The following is a 24708-nucleotide window of genomic DNA, read 5'->3' as shown; positions in this document are numbered from 1 at the left end:
CTGTAATTACTGTACTTAAGTCTTCAGAGGTATGTAACGCAGAGACGTACCTCGTCTCAATTGTTATTTAATTATTAACCTACCGAGTCTGCGGTAGGGGTAAACATGTGATTTTTAAGTTGTGTTTTACTCAGGACGTGTGGAGTTAACTCTATTCGAAATATAAAATTTAAAGACGCATTTTCTACGACTCTCTTAATCGGTAATAAATTTTAGGTTCCTCTTGTTATTTTTAACAGTAAAACTACCAACACTCGAGAGACTAAAGAGGCAAACTAATTAACATACATGTACCTAGTTCCCTACTTTAAAAATTCTCAGCAAAAACGTTGTTAATTATCCAATAATGTTAAAGAGAAATCTAAAGTACATGGATTAAATTGTCTGACTTGCTAGTTCTATTGTTAAATTAAATTTAATCTTCAGTTAATCTTCATTGTATAATTGTAAAAAAGATTTCTGTGAAATTTATTTTTATTTACTTAATACTTTATTACCTACTCTATTTTTGTCTAATACAGTTCATAGTGATAGTAGAAAGTGAAAAAAAGAAGTCAGTTATTTTCACTTAAATTAAGTGATAATCTCATGAACTTAAATTCTTTTGTCTCTTAATCAAATTTTTCATTTCTCATAACATTTAATTTAACGGAAATGTCTATGACTTATAATTAGCACCTTCAAGTTCTTAGTTCGCCTTTGAACTTTCGCGCGTCGGTAATTTATCTACAGGTGTGGTCCGTCGGTAACTCACGTTGAGATATCGATCGTTTCATCGATCCCTCTGGGACGTTAGCGTCGGTAAAAATGTCTTTGATGTTTGAAAAGAAGACCAGTGATGTATTTTTTTTATAAATGCATGTATAAATAAACCAAACAATTATGAAATACTAAATAAGGAACGATTATATAAAATTACGTACTATAGTTTGTACTTACTCGACTGCAGATTTTATCCATTTATGACATACACAATAATGTAGAAAACATACATACAATATATATATATATATATAGTGTACGTATATTAGTTTATATCATAAATGCATAAAAGCCGCAGTAATTACTATAATGCAAAGACACATAGTTAGTAAATGTTTTATTGAACAATTAGTTCAATGATTTTGTGTTATTTTGTGTTTTAGGCGAATTGGGCGATTACGATCCTGAGATTCATGAAGGAAATTATATTTCCGCGCACAAATTGCTGCTTAAACAAACTGAGGCCATCGAAGAAAAAGCTATGGAACTACATCAAACACAGTTAAAAGGGTTCACGCCAGAGCAAGCGGAAACTCATTTCCTTAGGTTAGCTTCGCAATTGGATACATACGCCGTTGATCCACATTCTGTTAAGGTAAGATTAAACGATCAATTTCAGCGAAAACGTGACACGTATAGTTGAATTCGAATTTTTCCATATGAACTTTGTTTATGTAATGCTCCAGTAATTCGTAAAGTGTGTCACGAATGATGGAACTTTTTTTTATTTAATAGAAGTATAGAGTACTTGCCAAGAAATTTCAAATAGTTGGATCAACGAGTCGATTACTTTGCATGTAAATTGATATTTAAGGAACACGTGTCGAACATTTATGTTCGAGTGAATGATACACATAAAGATTTTCAATGGTCAAAATTTAGTGACTGTTATTTTGAGTTGGGCATCGTGTATTACTACTTAGCGAAATGGACGGCGCAATGCCTCGAAAAGGCAAAGTTCTTTTCTTACACTATTTTCTTACTTATTATTTCGTCCACAGATATTTCTATTTGCCATTCATTTATCAATTTGTTCATATATTAATACATTATTTTACCTTCGAAATTATAGAATGGTCTACAGAATATAGCAGGCCTGTTCAACCCGTTCGTGGGAGAACTTTTCCTAGGACGAGAGCAGAGTCCGTGAAATAACAGCACGCCACGCCTTTGAGACCAACAGCAATTGGTCGTCATCAGTTCCGCCTTACAAGACGAAAGACGTTTAGATTATAGTACCCAGTAACCACAGGTTGGGAGGAGATGTCTTAATGACTAAGACTTAATCCCACAGCCCAGTTGAACAGGTCTGGGTATATTTAACAACGAATAGTCAACATATTAGATGTAGAAGAACGTTCTGTTCAATTTTTACCCAAACTCAGCTTCTCGTGGAATTCTGTACACATAATATTAATACTTAAAATAGAGACTCTAGCACGAGACTCCCTGTCACCGCTCTTTTCGGCCTCGCCAAGGTAACGCTCAGCTCTGTCATGGAGATCTTCTCCCTAGCAGCTGACGCCACCTCATTGTGAGTGAAGCTCACTGTTAGGACGGTCAGGGTGACTGCAGCAGTACGAAAAGGTCGGGAAAAACGGCCCTTTTTATCGACTGACCCGATCCTCACCGCCTGGACGAAATGGTGAAGATATCAGGGTAGCCTGGGTCCTTTGGTCTTCCCGTCTCGCCTTGTAGTCTACCTCTTCATTCTCAGCCACAGAGGATCAGCTACTCTTATGAAGAACTTATGAAGAGCCTTGGTCTAAGGTGGCGGAAGTATAGGGGCGGTTTGGGATTTTTGGTGTCCTCAGCTCGTCTTATGACCCACCACTTGGCTCCACCTCTCACTGCTATTTTCCTTAGCGGTGGAGCATGTAGTTTTTGGCGATGGGAATACCCCTTCCCTTCACGAGTTTCCTCCCTTGAAGGATTTCTGTTCAATGCAGGAGAGGAAGAAGGATAGCCGGTCCTTTATAAGGGCTCTCATTCTTTTGAGGATGAGAGTTTTGGTTTACCCCGTCTGTGGTAGCTCCTAAGGGTGTCGTGGTTCTTTTCACCGACCTGTCGTCTTCTGATTTGGCGAAAGAGCAAGAAACAGGTTGGAAAAACTGTGATTGGATAAACTCGACCTTATTTACCGTGATCCTTCGGCTAGAAGCTGCCCCACGCTTAAAATGGGCGATCCTATTAACAGAACAAGCAATGAAAGACTATCTATGCTTCTCTTAGGAGATCCTTAACAATCCTCAGCAACGCAGATTCGTAGCGTCTCTACTGAACACGCATTGTAACATTTCTTATTGTTCAGGACTACTACATGCCAGGAACTAGAAGTCTCCTAGAAGACGAATGAAAACGTATCTCTCCACAAGCCAATCAGTATATTTGCGAAATTGGAGCAGACTTTGTAGTTCCATTCACATTTGCCGTCAACGCTGAATCCTTGTTGGAAGTAGATACTTCTTCCTGACCTCAGGATTATTTTATCCGCTTCTAGGCGCACGGGCACCCCTCCTGACTTGACGGTGATCTTCGCAATGGCCAGCACCGCGACATTGTTCCAAGAGCCATAGGGATCTGAGTATTGTGCCCCCCTTTGCGTCTGCCATCCGTGGAAACCGTTCCAGCCATAGTAAGTCTTCTGGTGCTGATAGAATTTGACTCGAAACTCGGCGAGGTAAATGCTGTTTCCTAAACGAGGCTGATTCGTCGGTATGCGATTGGGTACATTGCTGAGCGCTGATATCGATTAGATGTATTCGTTCATTCTGTTTTGTACGAGAGATACATCAGAATGCATGCCGCAGTAATCTCAGACATTTCCACTTTGCATTGTTTTATGTCCACGTAGTTGGTAGCCCGGTAACTATAGTAGTTGCACATGTACTTAATACTCCTCTGTTTTCGTTTCCTTTGGTTGTAATTCGCGACAGGAGATAAACGTGGCGATACTTACACGTCATCTATTGCGATCATGCGCCCAACCGAATCTCGGATAATAGTATGTAATTAATAGTACGATAGTAAATTAAGTTTGTTATTGATATCAAGAGAATTTACTAATTGATTATATATGAAATTACTTTTTGGAATAGTTTCATGCATTCATCGCACCATGTACGTTTAATATGATTATTTAGTATTATATAGTAAATACATTAACATTTTATAATCTATCCTGCTAGTTAATTAAGTAGTTTGTACGAATACTTTGTTTTAAACAAAGAACAGACTCTCGATAATGTAATACTCGAAGTCGCTTGCTATTAGGCGTTGTCGAATAGTTTTTGAGGTTTTGTAATAACAAGCTTTTCAGCAGGGTATAATAACGTCTATCGATATTCATGATTTCATCATCCGCCATTCTTCATCGTAACCAAAATATTCTTCAATAGATTCCACAAGATAATTTTGAGTATTCTTATAATACCGCTAAGTGAGTACCATCTGTCTTCGTATTCTTCTTGGCTATCAGTCATTAAATCTTCAAGGCTGTCTACGCTGATTCGATGCATAGGTAATTACTCGAGGATGTATACATATGTAGTAAAGTTGCAGTAGCCGTCTATGCGTGAAAATCGAAGCTTGTCACTGCTGTATTATCCGATGGGCACGTTGCACTTGATTAAGAATATTATACATTAACATTTACTCACTTCCAGGTGAAGGGGAGCGATTTAGTAAGCTTTCTTCTCTCTTGGAAAGAGTGCAATGGCGGCTGCGTGCCCCAAACTCGCAGTGGTCTGCGACCCATTGCGATGGAACGGAGAATATCTTTGTTCTCTCGAAACACGATATTTGATATTTATTCTCAATGTTAATTATTGTAATTCTTAGAAGGCGACGCGTATTCGCTTAAGATGATGTTATCTTGATCATTTGACTCGGCAGGTTAAAACATGGAAAGAATTGTGGGTTTACAGGGCGCAAGTTTGTAGCTTAAACTTGATAACTTGCTCATCATACATCATATAGCAAAGTATCTACATCTGAGTTTTTCTTGCACAATGCTTGCAAGCATAATCGAATATTTAATGTCTTTAACGCTTAGTTAGTGTAAGCAAATGTAGAATAAATAAGTTTTTCCAGTTACACTTTAAAGAATGGAAGAAGAAGCAAAGTCTTATAAAGAAATTTTGTTCCACATTTTCTATTTAATTTTACACAAATGGTCACACCTAACAATTTCTACTACACATTCTGAAACACACAGAACTAGTCGAGATTGAATCTCGTTTTAATTGAAGATTTAAGGTTCAAATGTAAATCATTTTTTTTGCTCAAAATATAAAACTGTTGCTTTATTAATGATTTTTATCCGATCGAGTTCTAGTTGCTATTCAATAAAGGATTTAATCTTGAATGATTGCAGGACCAGAAGGGCGTGCAACTTTTTCTTGGTATTAATCACTGTGGGATACTAACGTTTCAAGGATCGCGTAAAACACATCATTTCCGCTGGCCGGAGGTTCAGAAGATCAACTTCGAAGGAAAAATGTTTATTGTGCATTTAACGATAAGTGAGGTAAAAGTTATAAATTTTCTAGTCTTAACATTATTTGACTTGTACAAGAACACGAGAGACGAAATAAAGTCATTTTTGAATGAAAATACTGTTTCGTAGTTGCGACGAGGTAATTTCGATATTAGTTTTATAAAAAAAAAAATGAGAGGGTATAGCTAAACGAATCCCTCAAAACCAAATTCGACTTGTGATAAGTTATAAGATAGCTTATCGAAAAAGAACAGTATATTCTAAGCTTCAAATCTGTATCGTGACTTTGGGATAGGGCAAAAACTGAAAATTATGTTTCTGACCAATATAAAATTGGAAATCATGTTTTTGACCATGAATCTAAGACATTTCGGATAAAGAGGCATATATACATTTGCAAATGCTTTAAGCGTATTTTAAAAATATTTCAACCTAAACTATATATACAAATAAGTTTGGAGTGCTTTGTATGTCACCGCTTGTGTTGTCAAGTATCCATTTTTTCGCTTCTCCCTCCAAAAAATGCTCTCTTCTATCTGGGGTTGGGACTGAGCCACATACAGTCTTCCTTAACCTTCCTTGAAGGTGACGCGAGGTCTTCCTAATCATTTACTACTAACCACTGTATTGGAGCTCCTACTGATAGAGGAGTCAGTGATTTCAAAATAACATCCCTCTTATTATTACCTGCATCAGAAGGATACATGGAGACCCTATCGTGCTCCAGTCACCACCATTCCAAGACTGCTATTAAGCCTTTTGGCTGCCTGAGTATCATACGATATAGGCTAAAACCTGGGTAAATGCTCAAAGACTGAACTGAATACAGCTCCCATAGGCGACAAGATCGAGATTTGCCTTAACTAGAGCACCTGTGAAAGCTACGAATTATCAGTATGATGTTATATCATATGTATATATGGCATACATGAAAATATTCACATTGGTGGGTGAGAAGCCTCTCAAATTCACTACTGTTTCCGCTATATCAGTGCGTAAGTTGATATACAACTAGAACCTTCATCACCCACATTGGAGCTGGCAATGATGAAGAAGTTAGCGATATCGGAATAAAAAAAAATTCTCTATTCTATCTGACTGCAAAACTGGGCCACACAGTCCCTCCGCCGCCTTCCTTGAGGCGCTCACAATCCCTAAACTAAGCCTATCCTCCTGCTTACAATTAAATTTCAGTTCATCTGTATAAGTCTTTGGTGGATAAATGCCCTACAATGATGTTGTAATCATTTTTGTGAGCATTGCTTGTGTGTCGTGTACTTCGAATGCTAGTTGGAATCAAGCGTGTGTTATTTTATTACATGGGACTCTTGCGCATGAGTCTATCTGCAGTCCATTAGAAGCAGGCAATATATTCGTTATTTTAAATGTGAGAGAGAAATATTGTTTACGGCGATACGTGGCTTCGAAATTAATGTAATATGATGGTAATAGTTTCTTAAAGCGGAGAAGAAAAACAGATTTAAAGGTCATCTCCTTTTTTTTTGTTTTATATTGAAATTCTAATCAACAGAATTCACTTTTCGTTTAGAATAGATATTCTTATGCCAGATCAGTACCTTAAAACTTTCATATTGAAAATTCATTGTTCTAACGAATTCTGCCACATAGAGGTGACCATTCTATTAAAAAAAACACTGATGTACGTAAAGGAGGTTTGATTTTCAAGTCTTTTCTACGTTTTCACTCGCAAAAACATCTGTTGGCATCATATTATATTCTCCAAGTAATACAACTATTATGAATAAAGCTTGAAGTATTACACACAGTAACATTGGATGTAGTCGTAACAAGCTATTTATTATTAATGCTGAACATTTTCGATCAACCCTTTATGATCTTGGATATCCTCAATATTCTGAGCTACTGAACGTCGTATACATAGATACACTGTACACAGTTTGAGACTTAGATTCTGTAGATTTCTACTTAAACTGGAATTATAAATGTATGAATGTAAAGGCACAGAATTAATTTCTACACGTAATATTATTCTCGATATTTCTTTTATTTTGGTATCTAATTATCTACAATCTGCCCTTAACATTTTGAACACCTGTTGCCTAATCCCTATTAATTTAGATTATAACATATTGAAATTTAAAAAATGATAAAAAATGGTTGGTCGAAAAAGTATGTAACATATTATGAATTGTGTGTTGGAACTACATCTTCAACCGTTATTGATTTTCTCCCATCGTTTTGAACAGCGAAAATATTCAGGTAGCTAGTTTATAGCGGAACACTATGTATATTGTGCGGTCGATATTGTTACGGATTTCACTAATCTTATTATTTTCCACTGCTGGGCCTATCCAGGACGTGAGAACGAAGGTGAGTCGTTTTGAAGCAGTTGCACGGGTTGTTCATATTCCTTAACTTAGTTTAAAAGTACATGTTAGACTGATTGTCGTCACGTAATACGATCGAATTATTATTCACAATAATTTGGTCATTAGTGTGCTAATGAACAGGATTACCGTGGTTAGATATCTCGATGAAACGACGCCGTTGTTTTAAATCTTTCACATTGGTAACTTGCTTTTATTGCTTCCCTTGGAATATTACGTCCGTAAATTTATATAAGTACACTCCTATGTAAAGATTTACATCATCCATATTCGATTCTTACTTCTGATACTCTTAATGTCAATCTTTTTGTTTTAATACCGTGCAAGTGAGTGTATAAATAACAGAAAACACAGAAAGTGTTTTAGTAGTGAAAGTGATCTTAGTAGATGTGCAATCTTTAATTAGTATAAATACAGATCTGATATCAACTTCTACTATTTTTGTTGCATATATTTTTATTTTTGTTATGATAATAATAACTAGTTGGCAATCAGTGCTCAAAATACAAACCATCTAAACTATGGAATATACAAAGTACTATTTTGACTGTGCCATTTATATACCTCAGCTACTAATCACCCCGCTAAATAACTTTTAACTCTTTGCGATGAGTTTATATCCCTTGTTTGAAATACATTCTTTTTTTCTTTTTTTTTCTTTTTTAATTTCGAGATATAGTTAGCGTTCAATAAAGAGAACTAGTAATTTTGTTCTTAAACGATTTTGCTGGTTGAACACAATTATATATGGTACAACTACGTGTAGTCGTAGCCTCCAAATCCAACGTATATAGTGTAGAGGTTTTAGTGCAACGTTTTCCCCGCAATTTTCAGAAAAAGCACACTGTTGGGTTTAAGTGTCCCACGGGGCCTAACTGTCGTCACGTATGGAGATGCGCCATCGAACAAATGTTATTTTTCACGTATGTATGCCTTTATTCAGCTGAAATGCTTTAAATGTCTTAGCACGGACAAATCGCAGCTTCAAGCACTTAGCAGTGTTACGTATTATGAGAAAATCTATTGGATATTAGTATTGTTTCATTCTAGGTACATGCCTTGGCCCGTTGAAGGAATTATCATGTCTAACAAACTATCTAATTATCGCTAAATTAATTTGTCACTACTTAATATGATTATTATCATAGCATTACGAGGTATCGTGTATCATCTTCTGTCCTACAATTATTAGGCTTCTCCTTTTACGAGAAAAAAAAACATACTTAAGTTACCTACAAGACGGAGATTATGATTTTTTTTTGTTGGGTAATAAACAAATATTATTCTGTGCGCGCATAAGTGTTGAAATAGTATCTTATAATACAAAAGTGGAATTTAGATCTTGATGTTCGAGTAATATGAGAATCTGTACTGATTCAACTACCTGTTCGGTGAAAATCATTGTACAACATAAAGTGTAATTTAGAATTAATATTGCTCAAAGAACAAAGTGCTCCATAACGTGATTAAAATAAGAAAAACAGAAACTGTGTTAAAGGAGGTAAGTGAATAACTTCTTTTTATTAACTTCTCTGTGTTAGCTGGCTTATTTAAACAATATTTTTATGAAGTGAAAGTGTAAATTAAATAATGAAAAATGATCTACAATATTAAATTAAATTTTGACTTTATATAGGTATTCATTTAGGATTTCCACATCAAGGTTTTGGACTTTAACCAGTTTCACTGATAGTGGCCATGCTCCAACTTCCTGGCGTTGACATTTCTATTGTCAAATACACATACATATATAAATTCAGAGTTATTTAATATACAAGTACACTTTAAGTACTATTAAATTTAATATAAATATATATATAAGCACAAGTGTTGTATATCATAAACAAATAAATTCTTCTTTTTCTAAAGAAAATCTTTTGAATTTAATTGTTTACCGCGTGTCACGGAGGGCCTCCACTTGCAAACCTCAGTTGGATCATACACGAGGTGTTGCAATAAAATAAACGTTATCATTCTCCCATATATTGCAATGAAAAGCATGTATGAAGATCCAACTACAGTGAAGAACTTGTAACCTTTTGAAGACATTGTCTTTTATTATGTTCTAAATATTATACATTATATTGTACAATACTAGAAAAGAGTAGTTAACATGTCAAATGCTGATTGTTACGTATTAAAAAATATCTCAGTTGTTTGGATACGCAAGTATCGCTTCTTTGGATAAATGGATCCCATATAATTACTGTAATTACTATTTGCCTCTTCGAATCACATAATATTTTCCCTTATCGTATCATCAAAAATAATTTGTGTCCAAACAAGTGTGTAAAACTAAAAAAAAAAATACACTTCGGTTACCTGGTAAAAAATTTATAGCGCATAATTTCTGCAAGAGTTCATTAAACGCGTAAGGGATTTTCAGCTGGTATAATGTAGGCTTCCATTTGTGATGGGCTTTCAGATAACCATTAAATATTTTCTCTGTTACATTAGTTTATATACAATTCCTAACTTCATTTGATCTACTAAAACGTAAATAAATAGTTAATCAAAGGGAATATCTTAGTATTTATCCTGAAAACTTTCTTAAGAATACGTTTAACACATTTGATTATTTTAATTTCATCTAATATATACATATATTTAGATATTGCAATTACAATCACGACTCTGATTGATGTTAATTTTCTTTCCCTAGATTACCCAGGGCGTCGGACGCGCCGGTTGTAAGCGGAGGATCGATATTTTCGTGGGGTACGAAGTTCAAGTACACTGGAAGAACGGAAAAAGAAGTCCTGGAAGAAATGAGTCCACTTCAAAAGGACGAGCCATCTGCACAGCGATGTCAAACGTCATGTCTTAGAAGAAAAGCCAGCAGTGTTCCAGCCACTCCGAGTACTCCCAGTCAAGATCTCGTTGAAATAAGTTAGTGTACTTTATATTCTCAATCATGCATTGACTCGAGTATTGTTGTTGGGTGCTAGCTGTATTAAGTAGATAAGCAAATATTAGTTTAAGATATACATTGAAGGAGGAAAGTATTTATTTGTGTAGCAAGAAGGCTGAAAAATAATATGAAATATTAAAAAATATTAAAATAGGGATGAGAGTGTGCAAACTAAATAGCTAAACTAGCTAAATCCAAACGTAATATTTTTCAATCAGATGGTTGTGGTACACTAGTAAATATGGAGAAGGTAGCAATATAGTATGGGTACAGAAATCTGAAATTAGTGATTATTAATCGATAAAATTACTCAGCAAGAGGATTTAAAAGATAGCAGTGTAGCAGGAAGTGAATTCAATGTTGACTTCTGTGCTTTACAACAAGTTTCTCCAGGATAGTTTGAAGTAACAAGCGACACTGCAAACAACGAGTTCTACAGATAATGATATAAATTTGGTTGGTAATCGACGAACCCTAGGAAGACCTTGAAACATCAAAGTATCACGGGATATCAAAAGACCACATAGGAACGAATCAAGACTTTTGAAATATTTAACATAAATGTCCCTTAAACATCTACAAAATTACAATTTTTCAATGAAAACCTACATGATTTACGCACTTATCTTTTAATGGAATTTAACAAATTCCACTAAAGTACTCAAGGATTAAAGACGATGCTTAAAGCAGATATTTAACGTATAAGGATCTTACCCTTATTCCTCAACTGCAACTATGTTTCATCGTGTATACTGAAGAGACACCTAAGCTAAAGGAACGAGTACCTGCACGAATCGTCAGAATACAGAGTAATAAATTATTTTTTAATAGACTCATTGCAAGGGATGAGAAATAAATACCGATAAACATTAAAGAAATTGATGGATATACTACAAAACTGAGCCACAGCCTAAACAGACAATGTTGTGCATGTTGTAGGATACTAAAGGAATTATCTATGAAATATTCCTTCTGTCTAACTAGACCATCACGAGATATCCGTATATCAGTCAACTGAACTGTTCAAGTCGGTAGAGTCTAAGCTAAGCTTTGGAGTTTAGGTATTACACCCCATTTTGTCCCCTTAAGATGCTCATTCATCAGATATCAGTAATACTGAATCAGATATAGTAAAGAAATTATTAAAAATTGAGAGAAGTATTATCGCGCCCTCTCCGTTATCATTTATGTGTAAAGACGTTCGTTAATACAAGATAAAAACTACACTCGATACATTTTTGCATTTGAAATGTTAAATCGACTTTTGAACGAGGCATGTGTTACTTTGAAAATTAATAAATTACTAGTAAGGTTTTTTAGTAAGCCATTGGGGCTGTATGCTTGCTAGGAACATGACGAAGCATGAGAATATTTAGTTAATTATTTCCCCTAAGAATATATTTACACATTTATACCACAAAGAGTAACAAAACCCAACCAATCAGGAATGGTTTTAGGTGTTCAGACTTTAGGTACCTGATCGTGCATAGTATGAAAGAAGAGACGTTTAACATTCTTCTAAATAAGATACCAGGTAGCTATGTACATGATACATGCTTTGTTCTTCCTTATCGCTCGTCGCTTATATTTTCTATATCTCTACAAAAAAATAATTATAGTAAACACAGGCGTTTAAAATAAATACTTCGTGATATATCATCTTCAACGTAATGGGCGCAAAATGTAAACACGAACAAATTGTTTAAACATTCAAATTACAGGATATTCCAGTCTGCCACGGAGCTGTCATAGCGCAGGTTTAGATGGTACTGGAATGTCGGAAGGCAGTTCAGGAGTTCCGTTCAGTTCGCCTTACTGTCCAGATAATACTCTGCCACTCCTGGAAACCGTTTCGGAGGACCAAGAAATTCATGCCAGGAGAAACAACGGTTAGTCTCGTTTATCGTATCATCCCGTATGGTTTGTTTGGATATTGAATTGTTTTTAACTTTCCGATTTATAGGGAAGTTATTGTTAATCTTGTATTTACGTTTCGATCCGTACGACTTATGATAATGTATACTTTACAGAGGACGTAAATAAGCATTCGGTAAAATAATTAGTGCTGTAATCCCTTTGAATACCAACAGGGATGAAACATTCAAGCTATAATTTGACAAAGAATTGAAAGCATGCTACTTAGACATTAGGTTGTTGCATAGTAAATATTTTCGAAGATGTCTAACTTCGAACCCCTTATATGTTATAATAATTATTCTTGTTTATGCATTATTTGCTCGACAATCACTGCTCTATTATATCTTGATATTCGTGGTGGATGATTTTTTTCAAACAATTCCTTTCTATGTCTTTTGAAGTATGATATGCAGACCCAGAATTTTCAAGTGGCCTTTCATTATCTGAATACATATAGTGCTATTGAATCGTTCATTTTCTTAGCAATTGATTTGAAAATTGGAAAGGAGCGAATTGTGTAGTCTTTAGGTCATCCTCATTCATTATCTTTTCCTTCCCATTGCCGTCGTATCGCTTAGGCGATTTTAATTTTAAAAATCAGGAGGGGGGAAAATCTTAAGCAACAGTGTGACTCATTGTCAGTGGAATTTAAAAATGTTGATTCTCTTTTCTAAACTTATACAACCATACAGCATACAGTAATCCTAATTTACTGTAGTTTTTCATACTACATTACTTATTGTTAGCGTATACAGACTTGCATGACTGATTGTATATTGTACATATATACATACTTACTTCTTCATTTAGTGGAAAAATGAAAAATATCCGTTTATACATGCATGTATAAGTATAATTTGTATGTTCAGTTGAAGCGTGTTAAAAATTATCTATTTGCTACCAGCCATTAAGTTGTCAAAATTGTTAAAGACTGCATTGTTAACCTGTTTTTTTTTTAATTAAACAGATGGATATTTATACCAAAATGATAATTTAATGACTATATAGTTTATAGAAACAGATTTCATTTAGTTGCATGTACAAGTTCGTTTTTGGTAATGTTTTAAATTGTGAGTATCGCATGAATAATTTGTTGTAAATTAATATCAAAACAGTTTTTTTTATTTCTGTTATGTATATCTTGTTTGTAAAATTTAGTAAAAACATCTTAAACGCCGAATAATTAATTATTAATTGATTAGTGAGTGAACAATAGATAACAAATATCGTATAACTACTTAGTCCAATATAAGTATGTACTGGACAGTAATGCTCATGAAGACAACTTGTTAATTCAACAATATTGAATAAGGCCGCGTTTATATTTAAAAATTAGTTATTTCTTAACAGGCTCAGTTTATATTAATATAAAAAACCATTTATTGGTCGAATAATTAATAATACTTTATATGTAATACTTCTTACTTAGGAAAACTATTAGCTTCGTAGTTGAAAAATATATCTACAAAGATATCTTTAAAGATTACAAAAGATCAATAAAGTAGTACACATTGTAAATTCAACTACAATCGTTACACTAATTCTTTATCGAATGTTGAAACGGTCCTTATGTAAAGTCAACTTAAAAAGAGTACAATAAATAAAATGCCAACGCGTGTATAGAGACCAATCGTTTAGGACTGCGGCTTCTTTGGCTTCTTAGGTTGTTGATTTGTCTTTTCCTTTTCTTTCTGTTGATTTAGCCGTAGACGAAAATGATACGCATGCGAATGCTACCCACAACACCACCACCGCCACCACGTCCACCACTACCACCACCTCCAACACCACCACAAATCGTGCGAAAGTTAGACTGAAATTTCCAATCAGCACGCTGAACCGACCACAACTATTGTACAGTCAAAAGATAGTGATAGGCTCGGAGGAATTAGCTGGCCGTGACGTCGATAACGTTGTCAGGCAATACATAAATGCCCTCGAAAAGAACCCGAAAGTGGTCAGATCGACTGCTTTGATAATAAAGAGCTCAAAAGTGTCGACGGAAGCGTTGAAAGCTGGTAAAAAGAACGAGACTTACATATTTCCTACCATCGATTCGGGAACGATCATCACAACGGTGGTAGATGGTTGTTTCAATCCTAGCAACGGTGAGACAATCTTGCGCAGGTCCAAGGAGCAGGTAAGCACGCCTGATCATCGAGAGAACGAGATCTTAAGGCACGGCTTGTCTACCACGACGAAAACGGCAAACGGTTGCGTTGCATCAGTGAGGATTGACGACAAAGGCATTAAAAACGGAGTCGAAGCCATGAAGCAAGGTACAGGTAAATTGGATGATGGATTCTTCTTGAAGGACCGAGACATACACCAAACAACTCTTTCCTCCCTAATGCTACATATATTTAAACGTTTTTTTTTTATGGAGTAAATGTTATTTGCACGATTATAGTAACAATTGTTTGTTGATTATACTGTGTTTCATTACATCTCGTTTTGTACAATTTTTTCCTTTGCGTAAAACTATGGTCAGCATGAGCCTGTGCCTATTAAAAATAAGAGTGGTAGTTTTTCTCTTTGATCAGTTGATCAAAAGAATGTTTCATATGATTGGAGAACGCATGAAAATTAACTGTGACAAAATGGTAACTGGAATTTCTATTGCACTATGTTGAAATGGAATGATATTGGCAGAGTTAATATATCTATATTGAAATACAGAGTCAGAGTAATTTATCTGTATGGAGTAGGACAGTTGATATTGCCCCTTTCATTTGTAATATTCAAGGTCTGCATTCACGGTATCTGCATTTGAATGAATTGAAAAATATTCTGTTTTACAAGATACTTTACTAAATATTTACAGAATAGTACTATACATATACACATACAAATCATATACATCATTAATCGATAACAAGAAGTTCTTATTACTTAATCACTTTTCCTAATGTCTTATACTATAATTAGTTACAGTGACGAGCAAAAGTGTAATTATACAACTTCAGTAAGTTGTCTTACAATGAAATTTTCCACTTGCCCCAAAACATAGAAATAAAATAAAGCTATTAGTGCAGATAGAAAGATATTCTGTATGAAGAACCGCTAAAGAGTGCAAAGTTTGTTAGACAATAACAGAAAATATTAGAAAGCAATACAGATAGTCTGTGACGTCCTAAGAAAATGAAAACTCATAGCTGATGTCAGATGAAAATTAATAAAAAGTTATGGTGCTGGAAACACCGTACATTGAATAACACGCATCTTAAGGGGATGCTTGAAGAACTTAGCTTGGACTCCACCAATGTCAAATTAGCAATTTAATTTGAATGACAGAAATTATACACAAGGATCAGTACTTAATTATTTTTAAAGAAAATTTATCTAGATTGATGTAAACTATGAAGTGCAGTGACAAAGAAATCATAATCCATCAAGACAGTGATCTCCAATATATTTTGAATTGCAAAATTTTTGACCTGGGATACAGCAAGGATGGTACAAATTGAACAAGAAATCATCAATAATTTAACAACAAGTCTTCAAAAGTGGTTAAAGGTGCTACAAAACAAGGGGAAGTCAACAACATACAACTTGTATAATATATAATGACATGTAAAATTGTAAACATATATAAATGGATAATAAAAAATACAAATATGCAGTGTTGTTGTATAAAATATATTCAAATAATTTAATATTCTCTGTAACTTAAATCGCCCTTTTTCAGCAAGTATCAACTTTTCCAATACTTTCAGTTTATTACACTGTTGCTCGTCACTAAACAATGCTTGTTAGTATTGTTTTGTGAACACAAAATATCGCATGTTATATAATTAGAAAATCTCGATTATCATTATGATGATTCAGAATTAAAATATGATACTAGAGAAAAAGAATAAATTTTCCTTTTAACTTTTTTTATCTTTGCAGTCTAGATTCTCTGATTTCAGTACATTTTTATTCAGCTTCATTGGACATAGGACCACATTATGGACGAAACAGTAGTAATCCAATAATATCGAATGTTAAAAGGAAAATTAATTGATACTTCATCTTAACATCTCATTTCCAACATAATTCATGAATGCAGAACCGTATCCCGACTCAGACTTTAAACCTTATGTAGTTTATCAGTTGAAGCATCAGAATACTTTTGTTTCAGTCGGTCAGCATGAGGGCGATGCAAACGACTACTACTTCAGGGATTCCTTCGATCATTCCTCGTCAGAAAGTCAACTGTTGGATTCATCCGGTAAACCGCACAGTCGATCGGTGACCCCGGTGCCGAAGATGCAGAAACTTCAAAACTCAAAACTCTGCCTTCAACAACAGCAACACCAACACCAACAGCAACCTGGCCGACGTCTGGATAGCAAATTGAGGCACAAAAGTCTGCGAATAGTGAGGCTCTTCATTCCAGCGTTTGTGCTCGCGATCACAGTTTTGTTTATTGTGGTCGTTCTGGTGTTCGAAACAGACACGATGCTTTTCAACAGCCTGCGTAAGACGCCAGAAATGGTGGCCTTAAGGAACCAATATTATGTCCCCATCAAGGAATTCCTGAGGACAAAGCTCGGCCTATTTTGATGCGACCTGACAATGGCCGGGCTGAGGACGTCCTTTCTTGCTAAGTAGCTCCCTTCAGTGCCAAGTCGAGAAAATGCTCTTATCGGGACCGAGGGGCGAGAATGTACGCCGTTTCGTTGTCATGTGTCCTCTTTTTCTTTTAAATGAATTATAGTCAAACGCTTGACTCTCTTTGCTTGTCTTCTTTTATACGAATAGAGGATAACGAAAGTATTTGAACGCTTTCGAACCGCCTGTTTAATGTTTACACGAATAAAGTTATACTATGATCTTCAAAATAACGCACAGGAGTGGGGATTACACCTGGTAAATATAAACAATGTCATATATACAATACATTTGTTAAAAACGTCGATTGTAGACCACAGAAGTATTGACACGGCTATACGATAATATGTTTATTAAATAATTGAATTCCAGTATTAGAATAGTCTATTGTTACGTTCTGCAAATTCTAATAGTTTTCTTTGTTGTTCCAAACATCTACAATCTTTTTTATTAGTGCTTCTGTGGCATTAGTAGTAAAATTGTTTTTTTTTTTTGTCGACATGAATTTGTTAAATGCATCTTCAAATTGACGTTTCTCGAAATTTTGTTACATTCATCTAACACGAATATATTAAATTTATTTTCATATGTTTCGCAATTGTCGAGTGCGCATCTTAACCTGAGTTCTGAGTTCTATTGTTCCAGATTGTTCCAGAGGTTAGTTTCAGTTAGCTTGGTCTCCCTTGTTACGAGTTAGGTTCATAAGCGTTCGAATAATTTTGTGACCAATTGTAGATGTATCTGTAAAAATCTCTATAACAAAGTGTACCTTCAATTTATTGTTTGTTTCCTATCTACACAATTAGAGGTATTTAAATATTATTTATTATGTTTGAAGTCAAAATCAACATCGTATATACAAGGTATCGATAACAGGAACTTTCATATTTTTACGTAATATTCCTGAAGATACTGAAGAATTGTGTTATAGATTTCTTTGAATTGTTTTTTTTAATGAGTCTGAATATAAGTCCATTTCCACGTATTACGTAGAAAATATCGCAGATCAATAATGTTATGTTTGAATTCGATTTTGAGGTTAGATCATATACACAAGTATATACGTTTCGAATTTAGTGATAGAGTAGACAAGAGTATTAGGTTGTTGATGCACAATATACTTTCATATTCCGTATATGATAGAAAGTATTATTTGAAATTTGACATTGAAAAACAACTTGTGTAGACATTGCTGTATTTTTTAATAAACGAAGTTCCCTAGAATTTAAGAAACCTATGATTAGATATCATGTAACTGTCATATATTAATATTTGACGTAAATTCGAAGCTCGTAACCATTCGTGTTCATATCATTTATATCTCTAAATTTGTTCAAAAATAATTCACTGCAAAAAAGATAAAAATTTCTAATTGAAAAGATGAAATGTCTCGAAGAACTTAAAATGCTATACATATTTAAGTGTGTATATTTATGTTTGTTAAAAAATGCAGTGATCGTGTCGACACAGTGTAAAAGTAAATCTAAGGGAGCACCTGATTTTCAGTTTAGTAGTATACACATTCCATATGTCTGATATTGAAAGTTATTTGTTTACTGGTGGTACAAGGCATAATTGTAAATTTCGTTTTGAAACTTTTAGTTTTTACGAAGTAATGAACAAAGTTGTACAAAATAGGTTTATGGGATTAAGATACAATCGGGCAATATGCATGTGATCAATGTGTGTACATTAATTTGATACATTTTTATTCGATTGCTGATGCTATCAGTATTTTGATGGAAGCATAAGGCAAAGAACATGCTTCTTAATAGTTTGTATTGTTACACAAGTAACAGATATCGGTCCGTTTACGCATATCATAATCAGACAGCAAGTTTTCATTGGTTTTAATTCCTACTCAACAGTTGATTATGTGAATACATACAAATATGTCTAATGAGAAGGATTAACCCAACCTAAAATGTTTCTCTTCGTTTTTGTGATACAATGAAATGTTTGTTTTGAGGAAAGTAAATAATATAATGACAAGTCTTTTCCTTATGATCAAATGTTTTAATTATCAGATTTTATTTAAAAATTAATATTCAAACTATAAATCAACTCCAACATTATGAGAACGAGAGAATTATTATTCTTCAAATGGAAACAAACATTTCTTGGCTTAAACCTTTTCTTGTGTCATCAATTATGATAAAGTTGTTTTGCATTATGATTTATGATGATACCACTTATATACAAGGTGTTCAAGTTATTAGCATTCAACAGCCCTTTTGTAAATGTATGAAAAAATGTAAGAGAATATATCATTATCTCTTATGATTTTGTATATTTATAGTACTTTTTTAATTTGTTGTAAGTTTTCAATGGCAATTTAATCCTTTATTTTCTTTATTAAGTATATTTAAGCTTCTTTCTATTTAATTTTTGTCTTCAACAAAAAATTGCTGCGGAACAGTAACAGGAACACTCTGTATATTCAGAAAAGTTGACATTTTTTAAAAAGCAATCTATGATATTAAATTGTTTCCAATGCAAGAAAAAAACCGAATTGTTAGAAAAATTTCCCTAAAGTAAACTACTTTGGATTAAAATGTGAATGTGATGAAGCGAAGAGAAAGATGAAACATGGATTTGTTTTACAACATATTAAATTTTGTTGTTGCAGTAAGGGTAGTATTTACACCTTGACCATGTAAGCATTCATACAATCATATGTTTACCTAATGATCTCATTTCTGTCTATGCATTTTTGAATTTTATTTTTTTGTTATGTTATGTAATTCTCATGTGGAAATCCTGAATTAGTGCAAAATTAATTCTATAGTTTAAGAGACCATTCAAAAAACGTTTAAGAGTAATGTGAAAATATTCAATTATTTGTTTAGTCATCCTTTTTCCTGAAAATACTGACAAAATAAGATCGATTCTTTCGTTTTCTTATTTTATTCAATTCTTTCTATATGAGTAACGTTGAAAAAATAAACGTCTACGATGAATTTCAGGAAACATGATTTTAAGAAGAGACCAATATTGACAAATAATGTGTCCAACGTAAAAACGAAATCCATTTTTACTACATTGTTGTCATAAAAATGATCAAGTAGCAATTAGTTAGAAAAGGTTGAGGTTAAAACGTAAATGGGTAGTTAAGTTTGTAAGCGTTTGGTACACAATGTATTTGTATGATGTTAGTATTTAGATAGAGTTCCGTATTTTATTCTTTTATGTTAAAAATGCTCATCCTAAAAAATAGTCATTTAAAATATTGACGAGTTCTCGATAATTTTATATGTTTTCAACGTACAGAATGCTTTGCAACATATACATATAGTGTGTGACGCACAAGAAATTTTTGAGCAAAGAAAAGCTCAGAGATGAATCATCTTGTATTTTATTTTCAAATTTCTCATTTACCGACCGCGACACACACCATTTGATATACATTGAATACGACGTATTACGAAAATATTAACAATTTCGATAACTTTTGATGGTATAGAATTTATGGAATGTATGCAAAAGAACTCTTCAATTAATTCAATTCACTTTTACTAAGCATTGAACTTATATGCTTGATGGTTTTCATTTGTTATATTTACTGACATGTGTTCAATGGCATAAGCAAAATACTTTAAAACCTTCTGACATGTAACTATTTGATCAACATGTATATTAAAAACTGAAATATTCAAATCAGAGGCACTACCCAAGTGAATTGCTTATATCAGTTGGAGATTATCACATATCTGATCAATTTTGTTTGTTAGAGAATTCTCTTTGAATTTAATTGTTTATCATTGAATAATTATTGATAACGAATGGCCTACTATGTTGCTAAGAAACAAACAGCAAGAATATGTTCTCTTGTCATTTTCTCTCAATGTAACTACAGTACAGATGAATACATAGTATGGGGGTGTACATTTTTAGTATACAAAATGAAAAGTTATAGTGTTACAGTATTGTTTAACTGTAACTTGTATAGTGAATGTTTTGTTCGTTTTTCAGTGGAATCAGATAAGGTTGTTTTACAAGATTCTTCAGAATATAAATGCACATATGTGTGTTTTTTCATGTCACATTTATTTATTTGCATTTTAATACATTGATTGCCATACCATTATTCGTGAAAATATCTACAAGGCTAAAATTTTATTTCTATACAATTGGAAATTATATAATCTAGTTGTATTAATTTTTCAGTATTGTCAAAATTCACGAATCTTATTCAGATTTGATTTCTGTAGATTCTGACCTTCAGAATTTATTTTTTTAATTTGTTTTTAATGAAAAACCTCCGCCCGGGGGCCCCCCCCCCCCCATATGTGCATGATATGGCAGTCAACGTGTTTAGGTTTTTCTAAATTCAATAAAGAACTCAAAAGATGAATATATCTGAAAATCGAATAACCAAATAAGATTTCAATTCTATCTTTGAAAGCAATCCAAATTGCTAATAAAACCATTGTAAACGACGATTGTACAAAAAATCCTTCGGTGTTGAATAGTAATGTTTCTAGTTTGATTTGTAAAAATATAATGTAAACTGAAAGCTTTAGCATAAATGGAACGATGAAAACATAAGAGAACGAATTTAAATTTATAAAAATCAAAACATATTGCAACTCTTCATAATAGTAGGGTTTTCCTTCGCTGCAAGTGATTAAATTTCGGTGCGAAGCTCGGAATGGCGAGCCATCGCTTTTCCAAAAGCAAGAACAACGAAGAGACTTTTCGTAGCCAAAAGCAATCTTCCTTGTTCTTGCCACCTTTAATTCTTCACCCGTTTTTCCTGAAAGTGCCTACGCTGTTCTAAACTCTTTTGAAGGCTGCGATTTGCTAAGTTTTCGGCCGACTACATTCGTCTCTTTAAATTTATCTGATATCCGCCCTAAGTTAAACGAATTAGGGTGACTTGATAAAAATTCACACGCAGACGTACATACACGACCCGCATAAACAAAAAAATTATAAAAGTAATTATAGCGATAATTTGTATCAAGCTAGAGTGTAACGTCCTTTCGATGCTAAAGTAATTCGATGAGTAAATCGTGAGAGCGTTGTTGTAATCGGATCGAGGTGAAAAAGACAATTTCGGAGAACAGAGATTAACTTGGCCTCGAATGAAGTCTTACGCAAGGACTGTTTCTCGAAGGACAAACATTTTCTTTGAACGCAGGAACGATTCTAAGTAATTAGAGTGGTATCCGTGCAAACTGTCTTAGTTCTGGCTCGTGTCGAAGGACAATGCACTACCTAATCACGAATTGTATAAACAAACGGATGTCAATTGCAATATAATATAACTTTAGGTATAAAAGTAAGGACGCCAAGACCATTCGATGCGACGGCTACGTAAACGACGAGCCGTGAGAGGATTTGAGAAAGTTCTGTTAACACAGGGGTTATCAAATTCGAGACAAAAAGGGAATTAGTAAATTTCAAGCTATACACTTTTTTCTGATACACGACGAATTTAATAACCGCTTTGCTTTCTCAATATTCATTTGTACTCTATCCAATTTCTGGACAGCTTCGAGTTGATTTTTTAATTAATTATTCCGTTTTGACCTGTTTACGAAAGTCGAAATAATAAATTATGTATGAATATCGTTAGTTTTTCGCTGCGAAACATTTCAAGTGTACATTTGTTTATAGTTTAAACCGATTAATTGGCGTTAAAGATTACATTTAGCATTGTTGTAATCACAAACAAAGGCTACGGAACGATAAGCATTCGTTTCGTTAATTTGTTACTTATTATTATATCTTCTGTACACACATGGTAACAGCCGTAAACGTATTAAACGTACAATTGGTAATCTACACGTGCCATAGTCACTCGCAACTGTAACTATTTGCCAATAAGAAGTACCGATAATAGGTCAAGCTGTGCTATACTTGTGATTACACGCATTGTAATTAAATTAACTTGGTTAATAAACGGAACTTGTTTAGGAAACATAGGAAAGTTGGTCGTAGCGTGTAAACACGATAACACGGAGCGATAATGTTAGAGAATATTTTAAAGAAATTTACATAATTACAGTATATATGCCAATGTTCACTTAATTATACGTTTTATACGTTTTTGGTGTTTCTTAACAAAACATCCGATTGTGCGTTGTTACTTTAGTGTCATTTCTTCAATTCTGTTGAACAATGTAGAAATCGAAAGGTCGATTTTTTTTTAACGCTTGACTCTCGATATTTGTAAATATGAATAACGTGTGTTGTTATTTATCCGATTCGTTCAATCGAAGAGTTTCATTACAGATGGCACCAACTTGTTGAATTAAATCGTCTGGAATGTAATATTACTATCGACCTTGCGTTGCAAGCAATTTAGTTGTTTACGCATCAGGTCACTCTGAAAATAATGTCGTCCCCTATTCTTTATATTAAATGGTTGAAACCATTCTTGTGTTGAATTTTATTCTTGTAAGTAATTAGTATGTAGATAGCAAGTAATTAGTAAAATCATTGTTGAGAAATATTAATTTGTAGCATCTCATACTATAATATAAAATGTTACTATTGCTTTTTCATATTTAGATTCAACCAGACCAGGCTTGGGTAGCATAGACTTTGATAATAAAGAATTCTCAGTTTCAGAAGAGATTGCAGAATTATTTATCTACTAATGTCGTAGGGAAAATTAAAGAAATAGTAATGAAGCAAACTGCCCTAAAAATAAACGAAAGAACCTATGCTATAGGAAGATAATATTTGGATTTAAAACAAATAAGATCTTCTTTTGTGGGTTTAGGAATGATTAATTTTGAATTTGTGGTATAAAATCAAACTATAACGTAGTAGATTTGCATTGAACAAGTACAGAGTTTACCTGTAACAATCCTTTAAAATTAAAAACGCAGGAATTTGTCAAGAAAGGGTGGAAAATCAACGATAAAGATGATATATAATCAACGGATAATGATCAATAAACAATTGATCAATGTACATATTATATTGTGTCTCTTACAGTATCAAATTTACGTACAAAAATGGCATTATTTGTGGAGTGACCTGATAGACAGGATGCGCTATTTAAACCAGGACATCTCCATATCCTGTCGCACTGGAATAGTACACCCTGTGGATAAAATGAATGTATCGATGCAATCATGACTTACACTTCGTCATTTCCGACGATGAATGTGAAAATTCTTCTTGCAAATGTTCCAACTCATGCCTTCCAGATTGATGAATTACCTCCGTATATAGTCTGGATATATGTTTCGAGTGTCTCTTATCGTTAGTGGCGAATGAATAAATCTAAATGAAACTTACCCGTTGAAAAGTATTTCGTTGTATATCGGTTTATCGAAACTCAGAGAAACGGAGTGTGTTTACCGCTTAATGTACGAATTTGTTTTCAGTGACGCGCGTCTCACGACGTCGCCTTTTCTTTTTAAGATTCCTAAACCTATGGCATTGTACTGTACAACACTCCATTATTTCAGTATAAACTCATACTAGAAAATATAGAATTCCGAATGCATTATAAAGAAATACTTCTTTTCCAATTTTTCACGTCATAATAAACTGTTAATAGCGCGATCTATATGAAATAGATTTATACACAAGTTTCTCTTTATATGAAATAAAGGCGAAATTCATATGAATCTTGTGTGTTTATTTTCTAGTTGAATTAAGGTTTTAGCTCCCAGAAAAAAATTCTTAGGACG

The 24708-nt window shown here is 33.7% G+C and overlaps 2 protein-coding genes across 7 annotated transcripts in view; both read left to right on the top strand.

Moving 5' to 3' along the window:
- The window catches only part of LOC128874210 (FERM domain-containing protein 5), a 32338-nt gene extending 14780 nt beyond the window's left edge, over positions 1-17558 (top strand). Inside the window, exons 5-12 of one of the 6 annotated variants that reach the window (XM_054118694.1) lie at positions 1146-1357; positions 5138-5290; positions 7598-7612; positions 8464-8552; positions 10292-10518; positions 12262-12429; positions 14161-14736; positions 16581-17558. In XM_054118694.1, the coding sequence (XP_053974669.1) occupies positions 1146-1357; positions 5138-5290; positions 7598-7612; positions 8464-8552; positions 10292-10518; positions 12262-12429; positions 14161-14736; positions 16581-17005 (1865 nt within the window). In that variant the 3' untranslated portion in view covers positions 17006-17558. The other 5 variants (XM_054118693.1, XM_054118697.1, XM_054118696.1 and 2 more) reach the window with 5 other exon arrangements.
- Positions 17559-17751: 193 nt separating this feature from the next.
- Positions 17752-24708, top strand: part of LOC128874208 (unconventional myosin-If-like) — a 40975-nt gene continuing 34018 nt past the window's right edge. Inside the window, exon 1 of the mRNA XM_054118685.1 lies at positions 17752-17861. The gene's annotated coding sequence lies outside the window, so the exon portion shown is untranslated. The remainder of the gene's footprint in view (positions 17862-24708) is intronic.

The sequence above is a fragment of the Hylaeus volcanicus genome, chromosome 3, assembly GCF_026283585.1.
Source record: "Hylaeus volcanicus isolate JK05 chromosome 3, UHH_iyHylVolc1.0_haploid, whole genome shotgun sequence".
NCBI classification, from domain to species: Eukaryota; Metazoa; Arthropoda; class Insecta; order Hymenoptera; family Colletidae; genus Hylaeus; species Hylaeus volcanicus.
The sequence above is the reverse complement of the archived record's forward strand: the minus strand, read 5'-3'. Positions and strand labels throughout refer to the sequence as shown.